Source organism: Hyalella azteca, unplaced genomic scaffold (genome assembly GCF_000764305.2).
Source record: "Hyalella azteca isolate HAZT.00-mixed unplaced genomic scaffold, Hazt_2.0.2 contig10646, whole genome shotgun sequence".
NCBI lineage: Eukaryota > Metazoa > Arthropoda > Malacostraca > Amphipoda > Hyalellidae > Hyalella > Hyalella azteca.
The window spans coordinates 86,831-108,111 of record NW_025940676.1 but is presented as its reverse complement, the minus strand read 5'-3'; the positions used below and the strand labels follow the sequence as shown (position 1 = coordinate 108,111).

Here is a 21,281-nt window from a genome sequence, read left to right as displayed (position 1 = left end):
TAATTACAGGTTTTACACTTGTACGAATAGCTCAGTCACATTAAAAGGCAGAATATTACTTTATTTTGGTAAGATGCGTCCAAGGTTGTCATTTGAGAATCTGGGAACCGTGTTCGACTTTTGCAATATTTTATGAGTTTTATATCCGTTTTTCGTGATTTTACCCGAAATTTCAGTATTTCAGCACATAATTCTATTTATTAGGATTTAAAGACATGCTGGTAGAATTTTGGTGCATAAATCTATAATCTAGAGTTACTCATATAAACGACATTTTATTGAATAACTTTTTCGTTTTTGGATGTAGCCAAATTCCGTTGCCAATTTACGAAATGGGAGCCTGAGGCGCATCCAACGAGACCAAGTTCATGCTTCTATCTTCAAAAATGACTTAGTTATTCATCAAGGTTCATTAAAAGTAAGACCTATCTTGACAGCTTTCGACCTGTAATGACAGGTTTCGAACCTCATAGGGTACTGTGGAGGGAAAGAATACCATGAGGTTCATAAAATTCCATAACAGCTTTCCTCCACAGATCGTTACGTTCATTTTACATTCAACTTTTTGAAAAACCAGTAGTTAAAATTCAATCAAGCTCAAACTTCAGTTTATTAAGGAGATTAATGACAAAACATGTACATTTTAAAAGTTTATTCGAAATAAATCCTGTTACAAACTTTAAAAGATGAATCAAGAATGAATGAACATTAAATGAATCATGAATGAATGAACATAAAAGAATGAATGAACATTAAATGAATCAAGAATGAATGAACATAAAAGAATGAATGAACATAAAATGAATCAAGAATGAATGAACATAAAATGAATCAAGTATAAAAAACATATATATTACTTTCCCTTCGCAATAACGGCTGGAAGAACATTATGAATCATTATTATTAGGAAAAAAATCATTAGGAATCAAAATCATTAGGAATCATCATTTCAAGAAATTGAGACAGAACATGAATAAAGTATATGGAACTTATTATTTTCCTTTAGCACAACGGCTGGAACAAGAACATTATGAATCATTATAAGGATAAGATCATTAGGATGAATCACTATTATTTCATGAGGCACATTAGGAACATATTATTTCACTCTAATAGCACCCGAAGCTTGGAGAGCCTTAACCAACACGACTATGAATTCAACATCACTGTTAAATGGAGCCATCAGAAATGGAAAGATCAATGGAACAGTTGTCGCATTGAATCCTTTCATGTAAATTTCTTTATGGGTGCTCACCAGTCTACTTAGTATCCTACTGTTAGTGTTGTATAGTTTCTTGGCAACGTGCAACTCTTTCTGGGTTGCCTCTCTAGTTGCTGGGGTTGACACAGGCTCAAGGACGCTTTCATTGCCATCTCTACCATGGTCCGAACTACTTGCAGTCCAACCAAATCATGCGCAATGCGCCTTATTTTTTCATCTTCTATGGTACTCTTCAATTCACCTTCTTCGCTGGCCACCCCCCGCCTCCTCTCGTTCTTTTCCACTTTTTTCTGGTGGCACCGCAATAACAAAATTTGAACCTGACACGATTACGGGTAATTTCGGATTAAAGTCAGAGATAAGGTACACGACGAGTGCTCTTCTCTACATTTCGGTGAAGTTATACGTAGAATGAATGAATATGATGGACATTGAAAAAACTTAGGAGCCTCAGAAAGACACACTCAATGTGTATTAGCTAAGCTTGCTCTCAGTTTGATGCATTATTGTACTGAAACAGCGTTGAATACGATAGAGTAAGTATTTTCTCCCGAAGAGAACAACAACTTACCATATGCATAGATGAATCTCTTAATTAAAAGCTCGGCTTATTCATTTATAAATTTTAATATTCCACAATGCATTAGGCTACGAATTGTTCATATTTCGAATTCACCAAGGAATTTAAGCGATTTTCAGTTAATTGTCAAACTATTTCACTAGCAGTAGTTAAATCGCATCAATTTTTATAGTTGTATTTCTTAGCTTGATGTAGAAGTTATTTATAATCGAATATTTACATTTAATCCATTGCTTTTGATATACGTCGACAGAAAATACTCGTCTGGATGTTACAGACGAAGCTTGAAAAGTGCTTTATTAGGCAATGAGGATATTTTGGTCAACTTCATTTCAAATTTCTCTGCAATTAATTTAAATGTTATGTGTTTACATGACTAATTTGGCTTAGTGTTACCATTTTCGGCTATGGTAATAGGATCTTACCGAAATCATTTTATGAATATATTTACTTTAATATGGATCATGCACGGTAAAGAGTGAACTTCACTTGAAGTTCATTCTCTCTTAGCGATATAAGTAAGCCATCAAGGAATCTTTCAATTATTTGGGGTCGAGTAACATATTAAAGTGCAATAGATATGTATTTTTTCATAATGCATTTAGTTGTGTATGCAGAGGGTGGCTCTGCACCCTAAACCAATGAAGATTTGGATGAATCTCCCTATTCGAACGAAGCTGGTGACGTTGGATGTCAGCACAAACGTTGAAGTGGATGCTTTCCAGAAAGTCAAAAACCCGCGGGAGGACTTGTCAGCGATTTTTTCGTCCGGACGACTTGAGTCCATCATGGAGCCGGAGAGCTCGACGTCTCCGGTAAACTTCTCCTCAGTCGGCAGAGCTCGTTGAATTTCCAAGTAACGGCGTTTGCGTTTACACAAATTACCGGGACCTCGCACTACAGAAAAGTAGCCCTTAAAAATTCAATTATTACCGTAATGGACTGTTAGGCTCTAACTCACTATTCACTGGTCTCTAAACCCTGAAATGTAGCCTCTTTTGAACTGAAATGAGCAAAATTTTAATTCTGAGTAGTATAACGACATTCATGGATGCGTTTACTTGAGAAAATTTGCGACTAGAGTCTGTTTTAGCATTAAAAAAAAATGTCGTTAACAGTTTCTATGCCTTGTGTGGATCAACAGTCCAAATTGGAAATAAAAACCTCCAATAACTGGCTTCCTCTAACTTGTTTACCGCAGGCATTTAGTCATTCTGCTTTAATTTTGCAGATATTTCAAAAGTTATACCTTCCATAAAGGTTAAAATCTAGGTTGCTAGTTATTCATTACTATAAGAACAACTCGAGAGAATTTCTTATTGACAATTCCCTACACATGACAAGAAGCTTATGGTCCATGTACGGCACTCAAATTATGCAAAAATCCCAGTCCCTAAATATGAATGTTCATATGCAATAAGAATATTCATATTCCAAGTCTGAAAAGAATATTGGAACATTCACCTCATCAAAAAAAACTTCCCTTGTCCTTCGTCCTCACTCAATCGTCTGTGATGTTTTGGTATATTTGTGCAGTAATAATTTTCTGAGACAAATCTCTTCCCGCAATACAATGTTGATGATGTAATACTGCATGCATGAGTCTTGGTTCAATGGTACAATCCGAGAAATAATTGAAACAGAAATTGTGTTATGAGCTGAGCATTAACTGTTCTTTGGGAAACTAAGTAGCTATAAACCATTATAATTTTTAACAAATGATATATTCAAATATAACAAAAATGTGGACTTAAAAAGGTTTTGGTTATGAAAGCTAATGGCGGAAACCACCTGAAATGAATGTTTTTGTTAAGGTGCCGGTGGACAGCGTTAGTGAAGGTACGCAGCGACAATGCAGGTCCTGGTGGTGTGGCGGTGGACAGCGTTAGTGAAGGTACGCACCGACAATGCAGGTCCTGGTGGTGTGGCGGTGGACAGCGTTAGTGAAAGTACGCACCGACAATGCAGGTCCTGGTGGTGTGGCGGTACTCACTAACAATGCTGGACTTGAATGAGGTGACGGCTAGAGAGCGTTGTTAACGGTACTCACCCACTATGCAGGTCTTGGTGGAGGTAGCAGTAGACAAAGCTATTAACACGGTAGTTGCCTTCGTCGCTAAGCCGAACAGTCGAGCTTCTACAAAATTTAGGCCAATATTACTTAAGTAAACCGTTCTGCTCGTACAACATTGCTGATGAACATTTCAATGGTGTGCTATCCGAATAACGACTATTTATGGTCATAAATTATTTGATCCAAGTGATTACCAAGTTTATTTTGCATATTTTTCATTTAAATTTTGTTATATTTCGTATTACGATAGATGATTTGCAAATAATTTCACACCGTTTGACGCTCGCTCTCAACAATTTGCGCCGACGCATCGAGCTTTGTCGCCGCCTCCGTTGTAGTTGCTGCCGTCATCAACAACGCCGCTGCTGCCTCAGTTCTCGTCGTCACCGTTGTTGCCGCTGCATTGGTCGTCCTATCCACATCTTTTATCGTTACCGCCGTTGGCACCCTGGCCTCGATCATCGTCGCCATGGAGATGATCAAAATGAAAATAGACGCTCCAAGTATCTGCGAATGTGAATGTATCTGCTAAAGTACAAATTAATTAGGTATTTCAACTCATTTTCGCTACCGACGTTAGAACTAATGCGATTCAGGATGCCAAAATGAGCACCGAGCAATTATTAACAATCTTTAGGACATTCATTCGTATGGTCTGGTATGAAACCGTTATGAATCAGTGATGACAGATTGAAATTGGTAAGTTATTTTGAAAATGATTAATCATGGATATAAAATTTTTTGAAATTAGCTGTTTCAAGCAATATTGATTGCTAAGATAGAATATTCTACAACTTGTGACATGCGAAAAAATTACTAATTAGATAATGTTAAAATTCTAATTTTTAATTAGAAATTAATATTAAATTGTAAATCTAGTGCACAAATTTATTAAGTGCTTGTGAAAATCGTAACTAGCTGCAGCTTGAGTAGCGATAAAACCATAAGCTGAAAGAATAATGCAGGTATGAACTATGTAGCCTTCTTAACCACAGTCGCATGAATCATTATGATTATTTCGAGCGTGTAAATTCAAACGCGGTGACCAAGATGACCTATAGTATTTTTTTCCTAATAGAAACATAAAGCTTTAGATTTGAAGCAATGGTGAACTATGCACATAAAAAAATTCTGAAGACACTTAAACATTTGTAGTGTTCTGAACAATAAAAGCGTACTCAAAAGAATTGTTGCATTTCTTATGGACCGAGAATTGGCACGGACAAGGTACGGCGTTGGGTTAGGGTTGAACGGGAATAGGAAGAATTATTCAGGACTTAATAGGCGGGCTTTAAGGAGGGATCAGGAGTTCCCATTTGATTAATAGATTATTAATAAAAAGAATATGATACCAACTCTCCATATACCTGCGTTACGATTTTTATTTGTTTCCGTGATAAAAATTTTTTATGGAACGACGATGAGGGTGATGACTGCGATGATGATGGAGGTGATGAGTGAGTTGCTCGAGACAAAGAAAGAAGGTTCAGAAGTCATATGTTTGGTTGATGTTATGTCTTCAATCTCTTCTTTACTGTTAGTCAAGCTCTGTGAATTTCGTCAGTCCATAATCGCTATCAGAATAACTGTGAAGGGGATTTATTTTACGCGAGAGGAACACTTCGTCTGGAAATTATTCATATTGAACGCTTAAAAATATTGAAACAAAATGGAAACGGTTGACGTAGATGTAATTAGACGTTATACTTGGCGCGTCGAGTGGCCAGAAAGAAGACGAATGGCCCCAGACGTACGTCGGGTTTCCAACTTGCCAGTTTTCTTTTTTAGCTTCTCACAAAATTTATTTAAAGAAATGCCCAGGTGAGCAGGACGGATGCCAAGAGAAGTGCCATGAATGCATACTGAACTAAGAAAGAAATTATTGCTGCTCCGCTGGCGTCAGAACATCGCTGACACACTCTATAATTTAAATTTTCTACAACGTTTGCTAATGTATGATATTCACATTATTAATCAAAAATACGGGATCGTACTCGATATTTTTAAAAACACTTTTTGATTTTAATAGTGGGAAACTAATAAGTGACCGATCTATCTCAGTGAAATATCTCTTTGAGTTTTCTGTGACCAACCAGTGAAGATGTAACTTCCATGATACTTATTTTAAGTTATTTAGTAGTATAAATGATTATCTCGAAAAGATCGCTGAGTGGGAAAGTGATAGAAATCTATTGATTTGCCAATTCAAAGGTAAGCATGGTCAAAACTGGGAAGTTACTTATCTTGGAACTAGTGATGAAATAGTCGAGAAGGAATGTGATACCTGTAAAAGGTTGTTAATGTAGCTTTTCTTTTATAACATATAACGCATTGTTACTTCTTCCAACAAGTCGCTACGCCGACTTCGCAGTACAACAAGTCGCAGCTTGTTTTCGACATTATCTTAACTCTCTCTTCATTATCACCTCTTCCAACGTCATCGCTGACTTTGCCATTGTTATCACTGAGTCACCAATCGTTGCCACCGTAACTGCCGAAGTCGTCTTGCTGTCGCTGTCTCGGAGGTCGTTGTCACCTCTGCCACAGTAGCCGCCTTAGCTTTCGATGCAATATGCAAAATTTCAAAAGGACGCCCGGAGTGTCTGTTAACAAAAACCTCCCAAGAGACTGATGTTCGAAGGTTTCAGTCACCTCGATAATACCCAAGGATATTAGATTCATTTTGATGGGGGGTTTGGAGTGTTAATATGAAGTTGGTGTCGATATGATTTTCCTATTAAAACAGGTTAGTATGGAAACGTTTTAAAAGTGGAAACAATATTTTAAACATGATATCAAGTTCAGGCTATTCGTGACTCAGATTCTATCAGATTGTTCGAAGTTTTGCATGTTACTGCATGTTCGAAGTGTTGCATGTTACTGCATGAACACAATGTTCACGGCACTCTAATGTCTACGTCACTCGATCATTTGCCATATATGCCCTATCATTTATCTTATTATAGACCATTAGGTATTATCTTTTACGAGTATGACAGCGTAACTGCTCTGCGTATCTTATTAGGCAGAGGCGAAAATTGTAATAATTTAAGCGTTTGTGCTTAAAATACGCCCCGTAAATTCCATAAGAAATGAAACAATTTGTACTCGAAAGTTTTTATAACTCTAGCTTCTGCATAACAGTCAAACGCCCCGAAGGAGCATTTTGAAAAATCTTGATGGATATAATGAGGCAAGCGGAGTAAATGTAACGAACAATATTAAATAATTTGTAGATGGTAGAATTTATTCAGATCTGAAACGCCATTCTTGTTTCTGAATCAATTATCAGTTAATCGAATTTAGTTTTCATAGTTTTATTGAATATTTTAAGGGAACGGAAGTTTATTTATTACACTTTTCTTTGTTTTTGAGCGGTATATATGCTGCACTCACGTTTGCAAATCATGTCTATTAATTCTCGAGAAATTAAATAACCATAATTTGTTCAATTGCATTGCAAGTCACGACGTAATTTGTCTCCATCTTCACTCGATTGATGGTATTATTTTTATATACAAGGCATTAGGTTCGAGTTATGTATTTAGACGTTTTCTTTGCTGGGAAATTTTATACTATAGACCTCTTTAGAGCTTCGAGAACATCTCGATCAAACAACGGAGTACACCGACTTACCATGCGTTGACAACCGTCAATAAGCAACTGCTCCCTGCAAACGATGAAGCTTCTATAAATCTCTAATTCCAAAGAATGTCCGGTCTACTTCATCCTTTTGTTTTCCTTATTCTTATCCTGTAAATTTTCCTCATCCAAGCATACTATGATTCAAAACATCAATGATATGCTTCAAATGACAAAAATATAGAACAATTTTACATTGTACAAGGTGTTTTCTTCATCCTTCTGACGACATGGTATATTTAAAAAAAACAGGGCCTTCTGGACGTGGTCTCAGCGGTTACTGCCCTTTATTCGCAACGAGAATTTATTAATATGTGCAATCATGTCAATAGTCTGAATTATTTAGGAATCGGGCGACGATGATTCCATTCGATCGTAGATGGGAAGAATTTTGAAAAAAAAAATAATAGTTTCACTAAGAAGAAAACCTTATGCCTTTTTGAATCTATTAAATAATATTAATCACACGGGTCATATTGAGTCGTGTCAAATGAAGTTACCTTTAAGTTTTATTTTTAAATAATAAATCTTCGGTTCTTTCGTAAAACGTTTCATACGGGATGGATACCATCAAATGATTCGTGAATAACCCGCGCATCTCAATTCATCGAAATTCCAATTTTAATATGTATTATTAAAACGTTTTTTGCTGGCATTAGTCGAATGAGTTATTCGTTCGAGACTTCGTATAATTTACGAGCTTCAAACTATGATCATCAGTTGAGACTGTGGATAAACGACTTGCTCCTCTATTAGGCACGTTCTGAACTGAGCACCTAACTCAATATTAAGAAAATATAAGCTCAATTCATGCTGATATCCCAGTATTTTTTCCTTACAATGAATGGCGATACACAACATGGGAGGGATCGAATACTGAGTAATCATTTAGAAAGTAATTAATTTATTCTACCAGAGCAGACCTGCAAGGACCAAACGCTCGGCCGACATAATAACGGTTCAGAATTAGTGGCCAAGTGGAATATTTTCTGCTGAATCATATATTTTATAATCATATTTTTCTGCTGTATCAAGACTGTCATCGCGTGCTGGCATCTGGCTGGGGTTTCAGATCCTCCTTTTACTTGTGCTTATGTGAAGCGCCTGCCGGAGGTCAACTTTAACCAACTAAACACTTTAGTTCATATACCGTTCTGTTGGTCGGCACGCTAGATGGCATAAATGTCTTAAAAGTCACTTGCGCACATGGCCACTTAACCGGTGACCAGGTCCACAGTCACCGCTAAAGCCTGCTTCAAGTCAAGCATGGTCATACTGCATCTAACCTTTCCTACACCTAAGTGTTGCGCTCTGCTAGGTCCATAAGGTTCTTCACTGGTAAGAGTTTTACTGAGGGTTTATAGCGCCGGGATATTGCGAATTCCCTTCACAGACGACCCTATGAGTTTAATCTTTAATAACTTTTTAAATCGAAAGATTTAGAGGGTGCGTGACACGTGATGTAGTTGTCTTGAAGAGCTCTTTCAAATGGTATAAGTCCCTTTGCTGTAAGTTGATTAAAAGTCAACCTTTCGCACCTAGCAGAAAGCGTTCCCTTGCCCTTGGAGGGAAATTCCCTCCGGCGATTTTGACCTGTCAAGACAGGTTTCGACCCTATAGGTGAGAAGATTATAGGACCTGTGACGACAGGTGGTGAACCTATGAAGGGCAGGAAGGGAAGTCTGCATTACAGGTGTGAACCTATATTCCCGTCAGCAATGACCCTCGCGGTCCGGGTGCATAGTTGAAGGGAAGATATTAGAGTCATGTGTAAAAGTGTATCTAAGTATTTCTATCATTGAAACAACTTGTGTATCGACTTGTGGCGATCAATAATCGACTTTAAAGGCTGATAAATAGTATTCGGTTGGATATTTATCTAGAACATATATAAATTTTCTTGTCGTTATATTATGAGATTCTGCCACTGCAAGACAACCGGAATTGTACGGTGTGTCACAGCGCATGTCAGTGACCATCCATGCTCGAAAGTCTACGTTCTCTCACAGCTCATATCAGCGACCGCTAAGTCTAAGTTCTCTCACAGCGCCGCATATCAGAGAGACCACCCTTATCCGAAAATGTACTGCCGGAAAAGTCTATGGGAATTACTAGCCTCCTTTCACAGAGGGGACTCGATCCACGGCGCGCGTGAAAGTCCTCGCAGGTTAGGTCCAAGCTAGGTATAGTTCATCTCCTTTATCCTGATTTTGGGTGATATTAGGCATGAATATCCCTTGAAATGGTTTTAAGTTGAAGCATTTTGATGTTTTTTAGTTTTAAAGTGAAATTGACTTGATATTGAGCAAAAATATGTTTTGCCTAATATGGAGAGATATTTGGCAAGAATCCCCTTGAAATGGGTTTAATTTGAAGCATTTTGATGTTTTTTAGTGTTAAAGTGAAATTGGCTTGATATTGAGCAAAAATATGTTTTGCCTAATATGGGGAGATATTTGGCAAGAATCCCCTTGAAATGGGTTTAATTTGAAGCATTTTGATGTATTTTATTGTTAAACTGAAATTGGGTTGACATTCAGCAAAAATATTTCGAGGGTTTCAAACTTGGTCAAAAAAAATGAGGTAAAGTTGTATATCAGTTTACTAGACCCTCAGCTTCGGTACAAAAGTGTGCCCAAACCGCAATTATTCTTGCACTGTAACGAGTCAGGTATCAAAATGACCGGAATAACGTAGACAATAACATATTAACGTTTGAAAGCAATCGGCTTGAAAGCACACGAGTTATTAATCAAGATTCATGTTTTCCCAACAAACGCACTTGGTGGTCATCGTTCCCTTCTCGGTACCCCATAAGGGTCGAAACCTGTAAAGACAGCTTTCGAACCTGTCAAGACAGGTTTTGCACTTGGACGAATAGCTCAGTCACATTTAGAGGCAGAATATCAGTTTCTTATAGTAAGATGCGTCAGAGGTTGTTATTTGAGAATCTGGGAACGGGGTTGGACTTTTGCAATATTTTAGGAGTTTAATAGCCGTTTTTCATGATTTTACCCGAAATTGCAGTATTTGAGCACATAATTCTATTTATTAGCATTTAAAGACATGTTGGTAGAATTTTGGTGCATAAATCTTGAATAGTTGCAAAGTTATTCATATAAATGACATTCTATTGAATAACTTTTTTGTTTGTGGATGTAGCCAAATCCCGTTGCCAGTTTACCAAATGGCAGCTCGAGGCGCATCCAACGAGACCAAGTTCATGCTTCTATCTTTAAAACTGACTTAGTTATTCAACAAGGTTCATTGAAAGTAAGACCTGTAAAGATAGGTTTCGACCAGTAATGACAGGTTTCGAACCTCATGGGGTACTGTGGAGGGAAAGAATACCATGAGGTTCATTTGAGGAGGGACTGGTAATATCTCAGAAGGGAACCAAAGCACCTAAAATTTCATCACAGCTTTCGACCTGTCATCACCGCTTTTGACCTGTGATGACAGGTTTCGACCCTGGTGCTGGTACGGGAAGGGAAGAATGAACCTATGTCACATCGATGTCGGCTGGGAGCCACGCTCGATAAGCCGGAAGTTCCCTCCACAGATCGTGAGGCTCATTTTACTTTCAACTTTTTGAAAACACTAGTAGTTATACTTCAATCAAGCTCAAACTTCAGTGTGTTGGTAAACTTGACATGGCGATCATTTTAGGACCAAAATGAAATACTTAGGAGCAAAATAGGAGTTTTTCAAATTTTGACTATTATTCAATTCTGACGCCGCCAGAGCGCATAAAAATGCCTTATAATTACCAATAGACTTGTTCAAAGCTTCCTTAAGTGTATCCAAAGAGTTTTGACCCATTTTTTTCATATTTAGTCGGGACCGACATGACATGGCTTGAAATTTTTGAGCGCGTTCATCACAGGTTGTTGGCCGCTATAAGGTGATAACTTAGGAATCTATGGAACAATTTTACTCTAGAACGCGTCAAGTATTCGAGAAGAGCATGCGCACATCATGGGGAACATGCGAAAAATCATGAAATTTGATTTTGTGCATATCAATGGGATGCCCGATATAGGGTGATATTGGGTATGAATCCCCCTTGAAATGGGTTTAATTTGAAGCATTTTGTTGTATTTTAGTGTTAAACTGAAATTGGGTTGATATTCAGCAAAAATATTTCGAGGGTTTCAAACTTGGTCCAAAAAATGAGGTAAAGTTGTATATCAGTTTACTAGACCCTCAGCTTCGGTACAAAAGTGTGCCCAAACCGCAATTATTCTTGCACTGTAACGAGTCAGGTATCAAAATGACCGGAATAACGTGGACAATAACATATTAACGTTTGAAAGCAATCGGCTGGAAAGCATACGAGTTATTAATCAAGACTCATGTTTTCCCAACAAACGCACTTGGTGGTCATCGTTCCCCTCTCGGTACCCCATAAGGGTCGAAACCTGTAAAGATAGCTTTCGAACCTGTCAAGACAGGTTTTGCACTTGGACGAATAGCTCAGTCGCATTAAAAGGCAGAGTATTACTTTCTTCTGGTGAGATGCGTCTAAGGTTGTCATTTGAGAATCTGGGAACGTGCTTCGACTTTAGCAAATAGTTACGATGTAGACATATGTTTTTCATCATTTCATCTCGAATGAAGCATTGCAGCACGTAATTCTATGTATTAGGATTTAAAGACATGTTGGTAGAATTTTGGTGCAAAAAACTTCGATAGTTCCAAAGTTATTTAGAAAAATCACATTATATTGAATAACTTCTTCGTTTTCGCACCTAGCCAAATCCCGTTGCCAATTTACAAAATGGGAGCTTGAGGCGCATCCAACGAGACCAAGTTCATGCGTCTATCTTTAAAACTGACTTAGTTATTCATCAAGATTCATGCTTTCCCCTCAAACGCACTTGTTGGTCATCGTGCCCGCCACATTAACCAATGAGGTTCGAAACCTGTAAGGACAGGTTCAAAACCTGTAATTACAGGTTTTGCACTTGGACGAATAGCTCAGTCACATTAAAAGGCAGAATATTACTTTCTTCTGGTAAGATGCGTCCAAGGTTGTCATTTGAGAATCTGGGGAGATATTTGGGGAATTTGGGGAGCCAAATTCCGTTGCCAATATACGAAATGGGAGCTTGAGGCGCATCCAACCAGACCAAGTTCATGCTTCTATCTTAAAAAATGACTTAGTTATTCATCAAGGTTCATTAAAAGTAAGACCTGTAAAGACAGGTTTTGACCTGTAATGACAGGTTTCGAACCTCATAGGGTACTGTGTAGGGAAAGAATACCATGATGTTCATAAATTTCATAACAGCTTCCCTCCACAGATCGTTAAGTTCATTTTACATTCAACTTTTTGAAAAACCAGTAGTTAAACTTCAATCAAGCTCAAACTTCAGTATGTTAAGGAGATTAATGACAAAACATGTACATTTTAAAAGTTTATTCGAAATAAATCCTGTTACAAACTTTCAAAAAAATGAATCAAAAATGAATGAACATAAAAGAATGAATGAACATAAAAGAATGAATGAACATTAAATGAATCAAGAATGAATGAACATGAAATGAATCACGAATGAATGAACATAAAAGAATGAATGAACATTAAATGAATCAAGAATGAATGAACATGAAATGAATCAAGAATGAATGAACATAAAATGAATCAAGAATGAATGAACATAACATGAATCAAGTATAAAGAACATATATATTACTTTCCCTTCGCAATAACGGCTGGAAGAACATTATGAATCATTATTATTAGGAAAAATCATTAGGAATCATTATTTCAAGAAATTGATACAGAACATGAATAAAGTATATGGAACATATTATTTTCCTTTAGCACAACTGCTGGAACAAGAACATTAGGAATCATTCTTATAAGGATTATGAATCATTATAAGGATAAGATCATTATTATGAATCACTATTATTTCATGAGGCACATTGGGAACATTAGGAACATATTATTTCACTCTAATAGCACCCGAATCTTGGAGAGCCTTAACCAACACGACTATGAATTCAACTTCACTGTTAAATGGAGCCATCAGAAATGGAAAGATCAATGGAACAGTTGTCGCATTGAATACTTCTTTCATGAAAATTTCTTTATGGGTCTTCATCAGTCTACTTAGTATCCTACTGTTAGTGTTGCATAGTTTCTTGGCAACGTGCAACTCTTTCTGGGTTGCCTCTTTAGATGCTGGGGTTGACACAGGCTCAAGGACGCTTTCATTCCCATCTCTACCATGGTCCGAAGGACTTGCAGAATCCACTGACATCATCGATCCAGATCCATCCACAGATGGAGTCGCAGGAGCCAGTGAGATGATTGAGCCTTCCACAGATGGAGTCGCAGGAGCCAGTGAGATGTTTGAGCCAGAGCCATCCACAGATGGAGTCGCAGGAGCCAGTGAGATGTTTGAGCCTTCCACAGATGGAGTCGCAGGAGCCACTGAGATGTTTGAGCCTTCCACAGATGGAGTCGCAGGAGCCACTGAGATGTTGTTTGAGCCTTCCACAGATGGAGTCGCAGGAGCCACTGAGATGTTTGAGCCTTCCACAGATGGAGTCGCTGGAGCCACTGAGATGTTTGAGCCTTCCACAGATGGAGTCGCAGGAGCCACTGAGATGTTTGAGCCTTTCACAGATGGAAACGTAAGGAGCCACTTTCGTAAATGAGAGCCTTTCACAGATGGAGTCGCAGGAGCCACAGATGGAGTCGCAGGAGCCACGACCGGTGAAGGTTCAGAAGTCCTAGCGGGATCCGTTGAGGTGCCAGTGGGCGCTGTCTTTTTCTTCATAGACTTCTTAGTCTTATGTTTGCCCCCGCTTTTGCCTTTGCCAACAGTTGCTGGAGGCGGTGCAAGGAGAGAACAGTTGCTGGAGGCATTGGGGTCATCAGGATCTTCTTCTTCTTCATCCGTGGGAAGGTCAATTGGCAGATCTAACTCACTCTGCGCGGCCTGCGCAGCCGCGTCAGGTTCGTCTTCTTCGTCTTCTTCTTCTGACTCGTCTTCTTCTGAGAGTGCGTCGGAAGGCCTCGAGCGTCCTTTGCGAGCTAAAGCTAATTTAGCACGCCTAGCAGCTCGGGCGGCTTCAATATCTTTCATGATTATGACGTCGGTGTCGTCATGAGCAGGTATATTTGCCCCAGGCACTAAGTTGGCGCCAACAATGTGGGAGCGTTCGAATGGAGTGCGATAGCTTTCTCTACTGTAAACCTTCTGCCAGATGTGACTCGTGACTCGGTCAATACGGCCGTCCATAGTACCCACCGTGTAGAACGTGTTTTGAGTATCATACGTGTGCCCCATAACTAAAGCCATTTCACTGTTTAGTACGGGACTCTGGTCTGGCATGTCTTTCGTTACAGACACCACTAGCTTGCGATTCTTTCGCAGCGTGAACCGGGGCTGGTCTGTAACTTCGGCGTAGTTTACCATGACTTTATTGGTGAATGGTGATCAGTCCTACCGTGCTCACCATTAAAGGTCGAGCTTCAGTGAGGCTGGAAGTCATGGTACAGAACACTGGAGACAGAGGAGAGTCATCGTTCGTGAAAGTGGACCGATAGTGGAGTACGTAGGCGGAGAGGAGGGATGCATACATTCCGAGCACCGTTAAATGGCAAAGTATAGACCTCCCAGTCTTATGCCTCCTTACCTTGTATATACAGTATTTACCCTCGCGTACCACCACTGGCCGTCTGAACGACTCTTAGTTGAAAGTTGTCATCTCCAATGACCTTCTTGCCGTTTGTATTCCGATGACTGTGATGAGGACGTCTCTCAGGTATAACGCTGTTTTGCGTGTTGGCATGACAGTGCGGAACTCTTCAAACGGAATAGGTGCATTGGTCCTCTTATGTTCGGCGTAACTTAGAGCCAGTTCACAGAAGTTTTTGATTTTGGATGCATCTAAGAGCCGGTTGATGGCGTCGACTGTTATCATGGTGCGCAAATTGCGCTCATCGATCGGTTCAAAATGTCTGTGCGTTTCGTAGTCTCTAAGGATCACAAGATTGTGCTGATGCACCAGTTCTTTCACGTTACCGACGGAAAAATTGCCGAGCTGTTCTTCGCTCATCCACAGATTGTTGACGTAGAGGGCGAAGATGGACACGGACCGCAACTGTCTTATCATCGTCCCTTGCCTCAGTACGCCTCCCACGACCTGACGGAAAGAGTGAAGCATCCGGTTGCAGTTTCGAAGGATCCATTTGATGTCAATGTCAATGCGCTCCTCCTGCGGTAGCGAGGCAATGTAACAAAAAATGACCACAAGAAAGTCCTTCAAGTTTTTATCAGCCGCCGTTTGACCTTTTGAGGTCGAGTCCAAGTTAAGTAGACTCCTGTGAAAGTCAGTCAGAATTTCAAATAATTTTGGAAAAGCCTGTTGAAACCGTATATCCATATCCTCGTAATGCATCACCGCTTGTGTCACGAGCGGTGTACCAACTCTCTTCTCCAGTAGCTCTCGGCCAGGTTTCGGCGACAGCATAATTATTTTCGGAGGGATCATCTTGATCTCTAGAAGGGCGACATGCCCTCTTGTGAATTTCTGTCGTAATTCTTTGATCTTCTCTGGAGGAGTGATTTTTGCTACCGCCTTGCCCATTGTTGGAACAGCATCTAGCAAAACGAGCTCCTCATGGACTTGAGCATGCTCGTAAGCCAGGTCTGCGGCTTCCTCGCTGAGTTTCTCTGTGGTTAGAAGATGAGTTTTGAGACGGCGAGTCAAGAATGGCTTGTGGCATCTCGGGCAGAGGGTGATGAAACGCAACTTGGGCTTTTCGCCCGGGCGTAGGTGCCTGTCCCATTCTTCATCTTCGGCGGACTGTTGAGGAGGTTGAGGCTGGAGAGGTTCTTGTTCTGGTTGAGGCGGGGGGCAAGTCGACAGCTCTACGTCTGCAGTGGAGCTAGCAGTGCTGCTCGTTGCTTCTCCATCATTTGCATTCTTTACCAGCCCTGAGACAATCTTAGCAGTCTGATCCTTTAGAACCGTGCCTTTGCCAAGGCCGTCAACAATAGCATTAACAATAGATAATGGCAAAAGTGCTTCACTCAACGCCTGGCTTGCAGGACGTAAATCAATTTCAGGCATTACTGAATTAATGACGAAATTACATCGAGCAGTTAGTGATTTTGCATCCAAGGTTGTCTCTTTACGTTTATTTATCTCTACAAGATTGTGGTGGTGACTTTGCATTGTTATGGCATGATTAGGCAAGAAATTATGCGCCGACTCATAATGTCTACGCATATATTTCATCACAGCCCGGCCATTACATGAAGGGATCAAACAGTCTTCCTGATTACGATCAGTCAGGCATTTGGGGGTTCGCTTGAACATGGCCTTCATCGGGTTGATAGCACATGTCCCAGATCCAGCACTTGCAGGGTCGTCTTCTGAACCCTCGCCTTCTACCTTCTCCCTGCCAAGAGAATACACGAGTGCATGTAATAAGCGTATCAGTCAAGAAAAATTGCATTATTTCCAATGTTATAAGGCAAGAACAATTGAACATTCATATTAGGATTCCCTGTGAGACAACTCATACAAACCTCGCCGCTGCAAACGCCTCGTCAATGGTCATTCTTGCGCGTATCTTGAAAAGATACTCCTCTGTTCTGTGGAGCATCGCGTTCGCATCTGCCAGCAGCTTCTCAAGCTCCGCGTCGTTGGTTTCCGCAAGGACTGGGTTGGCCTTACATGGAGCTGGATTGAGTTTCCCAAGCTTCTGGTCTCGTGCTGATACATTCTTGAAAATCTGGATGCCGTGATCTGTCACTGCCCCAGGTGGCGGACGCAGCTGTCCTGGCTTGTAGCGACGGATCCTTCCCGATGATGGTTGCGCAGAGTCGGACGAATCGTCAGCAGTCAGAGTTTTCAAAGCAAGCCTTCGGCGTCGACTTTTTATAGCCTCGGGGTTCAGGCTGAATTGTTTACCTGACGTGCTGTACAGAGGAACGGCGAATTGGGAAATGGTCCCTTTTGGACGACGCAAGCGTCGACCTTCTGCAATCGCCCTATTCCTCCGTCTCGCTCGTCTCTCTTGCGCTCTATCAGAAAGTTGGACGTCTCTGGCAGGAGGCTCTTCGTCGCTGTCATCACTGGATGATGACAAGTCATCAGGCGGAACGTATGCGCGGTCCACAAATGAATCGTCCCCAGACGAGATGTCGTAGGGCGAACCTTCCTCAGTCTCAGGGACAGTGGTGTCTGCAATGGAAAATCAAAGCACAAACTTTTTACATCTCTCGGAGAAATAAATTCTACGTTCGGTACTACATTTTTATGCTGGTTTTTCTTGTGTATGAGTTCAAAAGCATAATTGAGATCATAGAACGGCATTTTACATAAACCATTTAACTGCATTATCATCATTGACATATATAATTTACCTTCAGTAGAAGCATCGCCAGCTTCAGCACGCGTCGTCCCGTCTTCCTCGCTACCGGAAGTCTCGCCTCCGTCCTCGCCGGCGGAAGCCTCCTCTGCCTCCTCGACGTGCGTGTCTTCATCATGCGAGCCATCTCCTAAGGAAGAGTAAAGCAACACATTTTTGAGTTACAAAGCATAGCTAAAGAGCATCGAAAGATTCATGTTTTACCATCAAACGCACTTGGTGGTGATCGTTCCCTTCTCGGTACCCCATCAGGGTCGAAACCTGTAAAGACAGGTTACGAAGCTGTCAAGACAGGTTTTGACTAGGGTCACATTTTAGATAAAACATGAAGCTTCTTTATCATCATTGACATAGATAATTTACCTTCATGAGAAGCATCGCCAGCTTCACCACGCGTCGTATGCGCTCCTTCCTCGCCACAGGAAGTTTCGCCTCCCTCCTGAACGGGAGTCTCCTCTGCCTCCTCGACGTGCGTGTCTTCGTGATGCAAGCCATCTCCTAAGAAAAAGTAAAGCAACACATTTTGAGTTACAAAGAATAACTAAAGAGCATCGAAAGCCATTTTAGATACAACATTTAACTGCATTATCATCATTGACATAGATAATTCACTTTCATGAGAAGCATCGCCAGCTTCACCACGCGTCGTCCGCCCTCCTTCCTCGCCGCAGGCTTCGCCAAGCAACGTTTCCAGGTGGCGTTTCACCTGCTCATTGATTACTTCAACTGCAGCTGTGCCTCCTTGCTTGCGCTTTTTAGGAGTGCTCCTTTCTGCAGGTGCAGCATTCGCAGAAGAAATAGATTCTGGCAAAAATAATGATGCGACTTCTGGCTGTACGCTTTCTTTCAATTCAAATCTGCTCATGAAACTCAACTTCCTCTTCTTTGCACCAACGATCTTTTGCCCATCTGGACCAAAAAAATATACGGGTTTTGATCTCTCATCAGGAAGTAGATCCATCATTGGAATACGGTCGCTTAGCAAATTATCTTTTGCTTTCTTAGGCCGAGGACGGCGGTAGCCGCTAGAAGTTGATGCTTCATTGACTTCGTCAATTGACTTCCTGAGAGGAGGCCGGGGCGTAAGAGGCCTGACAGGAGGCAGAATCTTAGATTTCTCAAGCTTTCGCTTCTTGAATACATTCTTAACAACTTTCTTCTTCTTGTTCTCTGCAATCTTTCTCTTCAAACTACCTACAAGTCGCCGCTCTGGCGAAGGTGAGCGTGATGAGTTCGAGCTGCTCATTATTAAGGTGTTTTCATTCAAGAAATCTCGCAAAAAATTTAGATAGATCTGTGAAATCTGCAAAACACAATTAGATACGAAAATCCATTAAATTCTACCATCAGGTACCATTGACTAACAGGTTTGATCCTTGTGGTAACAAATCCTAACTGGATATACCTGTTTTTTGTCGAGTGAGTAAATTCCGGTACCTGGTTTAACCAGGTTCCGACCGGGTAGAACATAAATATAGATAGCTGAAATTAATTAGAAAGAAGTACATCTTAATTAAATTTCCTCCTACCTTGCCTAGGGTCCACGCTGTCGTCTAACAAATTGGGGTCCAAGGATAAGAAACACCAAGTAATTTTATTAAAAATTGCGAAATTGAAGAAAGAAGTCCTATTTGTATACTATTTATAATTACGAAATTGTTTAGAAAGAAGTACATCCTAATTAAATTTCATCCTACCTTGTCTAGGGTCCACGCTGTCGTCTAACAAATTGGGGTCCAAGGATAATAAGAAACACCAAGTAATTCTATTAAAAATTGCGAAATTGGAGAAAGAAGTCCTATTTGTATACTATTTATAATTACGAAATTATTTAGAAAGAAGTACATCCTAATTAAATTTCCTCCTACCTTGCCTAGGGTCCACGCTGTCGTCTAACAAATACACAGTAATTAATCTGCAAAACACAATTAGATATGAAATCGTTACCACAAGGATCGAACCTGTTCTACTATGGTACCTGATGGGTCATCTTTAATATGTGTCATATTTGACGGTCAATATCTGGGGAACGAAATAGCCCTGAGGTCAACACTTGGGACCAATCGAAGCACATTTGTGTCTTCTTTCAAACATTATTCGTGTCAATTTTCCTTAATCGTCATAGTTTTCCAGATAAATGAGTTTCAAATTACGAAAATATTGAAAAATTAATTAATTTTTGATATACAATTTTTCAAACGCTCATAACTCCTTTCCTATGGCGAATTTCGAGATTTTGCTTTCCATTAAAAGATTTTTCATCTTAACGCAAAGAAGCTGAAAAATAAAAAAAAAACTAGGTTAGAACTTCCTAACTCGAAAACTATTGGCCGAAATGATTGATCTAAGTATAAAAATGAAATGAAAACGCTAAAAAATTTCATAGCTAACTTGCCTGAATCCACGCTGTCGTCGTCTAACAAATACACATGAATCAATATTTATACATAATATATCAATAATACACATCTATATCACACAAGTTCATTCTTAGTCCGACTAACTAAAGTTGTAACGAACACACGTGCCGGGCTGCACTGCTAGGTTAACGGTCGGAAGCCAGGCTTCCCTGCTCAAACGTTTCACTTGCAAGCATGATGCAATAGTCACAAAAACCACTAATTAGTCCTAAAAATTACTTCAAATATGTGTTCTGTTACTTCACAATTAGTTACTGCTAACAATCACAAAAGTTTCATAAGGTTAATACACAATATTTGCATTATATGCCGGCTCAAAGAACGCAGCGACACACACATATGCACACGTGACGAAAGACCGAGGCCAACTGAGTGACTGACAAGTGCGGCCGTTGCGGCCGTTGAGCGCACGCCTGCCTCCGACTTGAGATGCCAGATACCACCAGCGAATATCCCTTAGTACCGTACTAACTTAGCACTAGAAGAAGCTGCACATCGGTCTTTACAGGGGTATTTCATGCTCAAAAGCTCAAAAATAACTTTGCTGATAGATTTTGTGGTGGTCGTTCCGTGAAGGGACCTGTCAAAAAACCTGTCGAAGTGACTGGTTTACAGGTGAGTACGGTAGTACTAAGTTAGTACTAACGTACCTACTAGTTAGTACGTTCGTACTAACGCTCCCAACCGTCAAACTTAGTACGTTAGTACTGACCGTATTCGTTAGTACTAACTTAGTACGATATTTCCAACTAATTACGGTGATATTAAACGAGAAGATAGGGGATTCTCGTGAAATACAAGCATAAGTTTGAAATTGCGAAAATATGAAAGCAAAATAATTAATTTTTGACATACATTTTTCAAACGCTCATAACTCCTTTCCTATGGCGAATTTCGAGTTTTTGCTTTCCATTAAATGATTTTTGATCTTAACGCCAAAA

General features: G+C 40.0%; 3 protein-coding genes across 3 annotated transcripts in view; 1 reads left to right on the top strand and 2 right to left on the bottom strand.

The window, feature by feature from the left end:
- The window catches only part of LOC108676694 (acyl-coenzyme A oxidase 3, peroxisomal), a 53,231-nt gene that overhangs the window by 9,185 nt on the left and 22,765 nt on the right, over positions 1 to 21,281 (top strand). The gene's annotated exons all lie outside the window — the stretch shown is intronic.
- Positions 840 to 14,954, bottom strand: LOC125178537 (protein wings apart-like). The gene is made up of 2 exons (XM_047882519.1): positions 13,772 to 14,954; positions 840 to 1,395 (listed from the first exon to the last, which is right to left on the bottom strand). The coding sequence occupies exons 1-2, from the start codon at positions 14,952 to 14,954 to the stop codon at positions 1,100 to 1,102; spliced, it is 1,479 nt and encodes a 492-aa protein (XP_047738475.1). The 3' UTR covers positions 840 to 1,099.
- LOC108676707 lies at positions 15,225 to 19,262 on the bottom strand. The gene is made up of 5 exons (XM_018164840.2): positions 18,533 to 19,262; positions 18,284 to 18,418; positions 17,916 to 18,050; positions 17,076 to 17,733; positions 15,225 to 16,945 (listed from the first exon to the last, which is right to left on the bottom strand). The coding sequence occupies exons 1-5, from the start codon at positions 19,164 to 19,166 to the stop codon at positions 15,229 to 15,231; spliced, it is 3,279 nt and encodes a 1,092-aa protein (XP_018020329.1). The 5' UTR covers positions 19,167 to 19,262; the 3' UTR covers positions 15,225 to 15,228.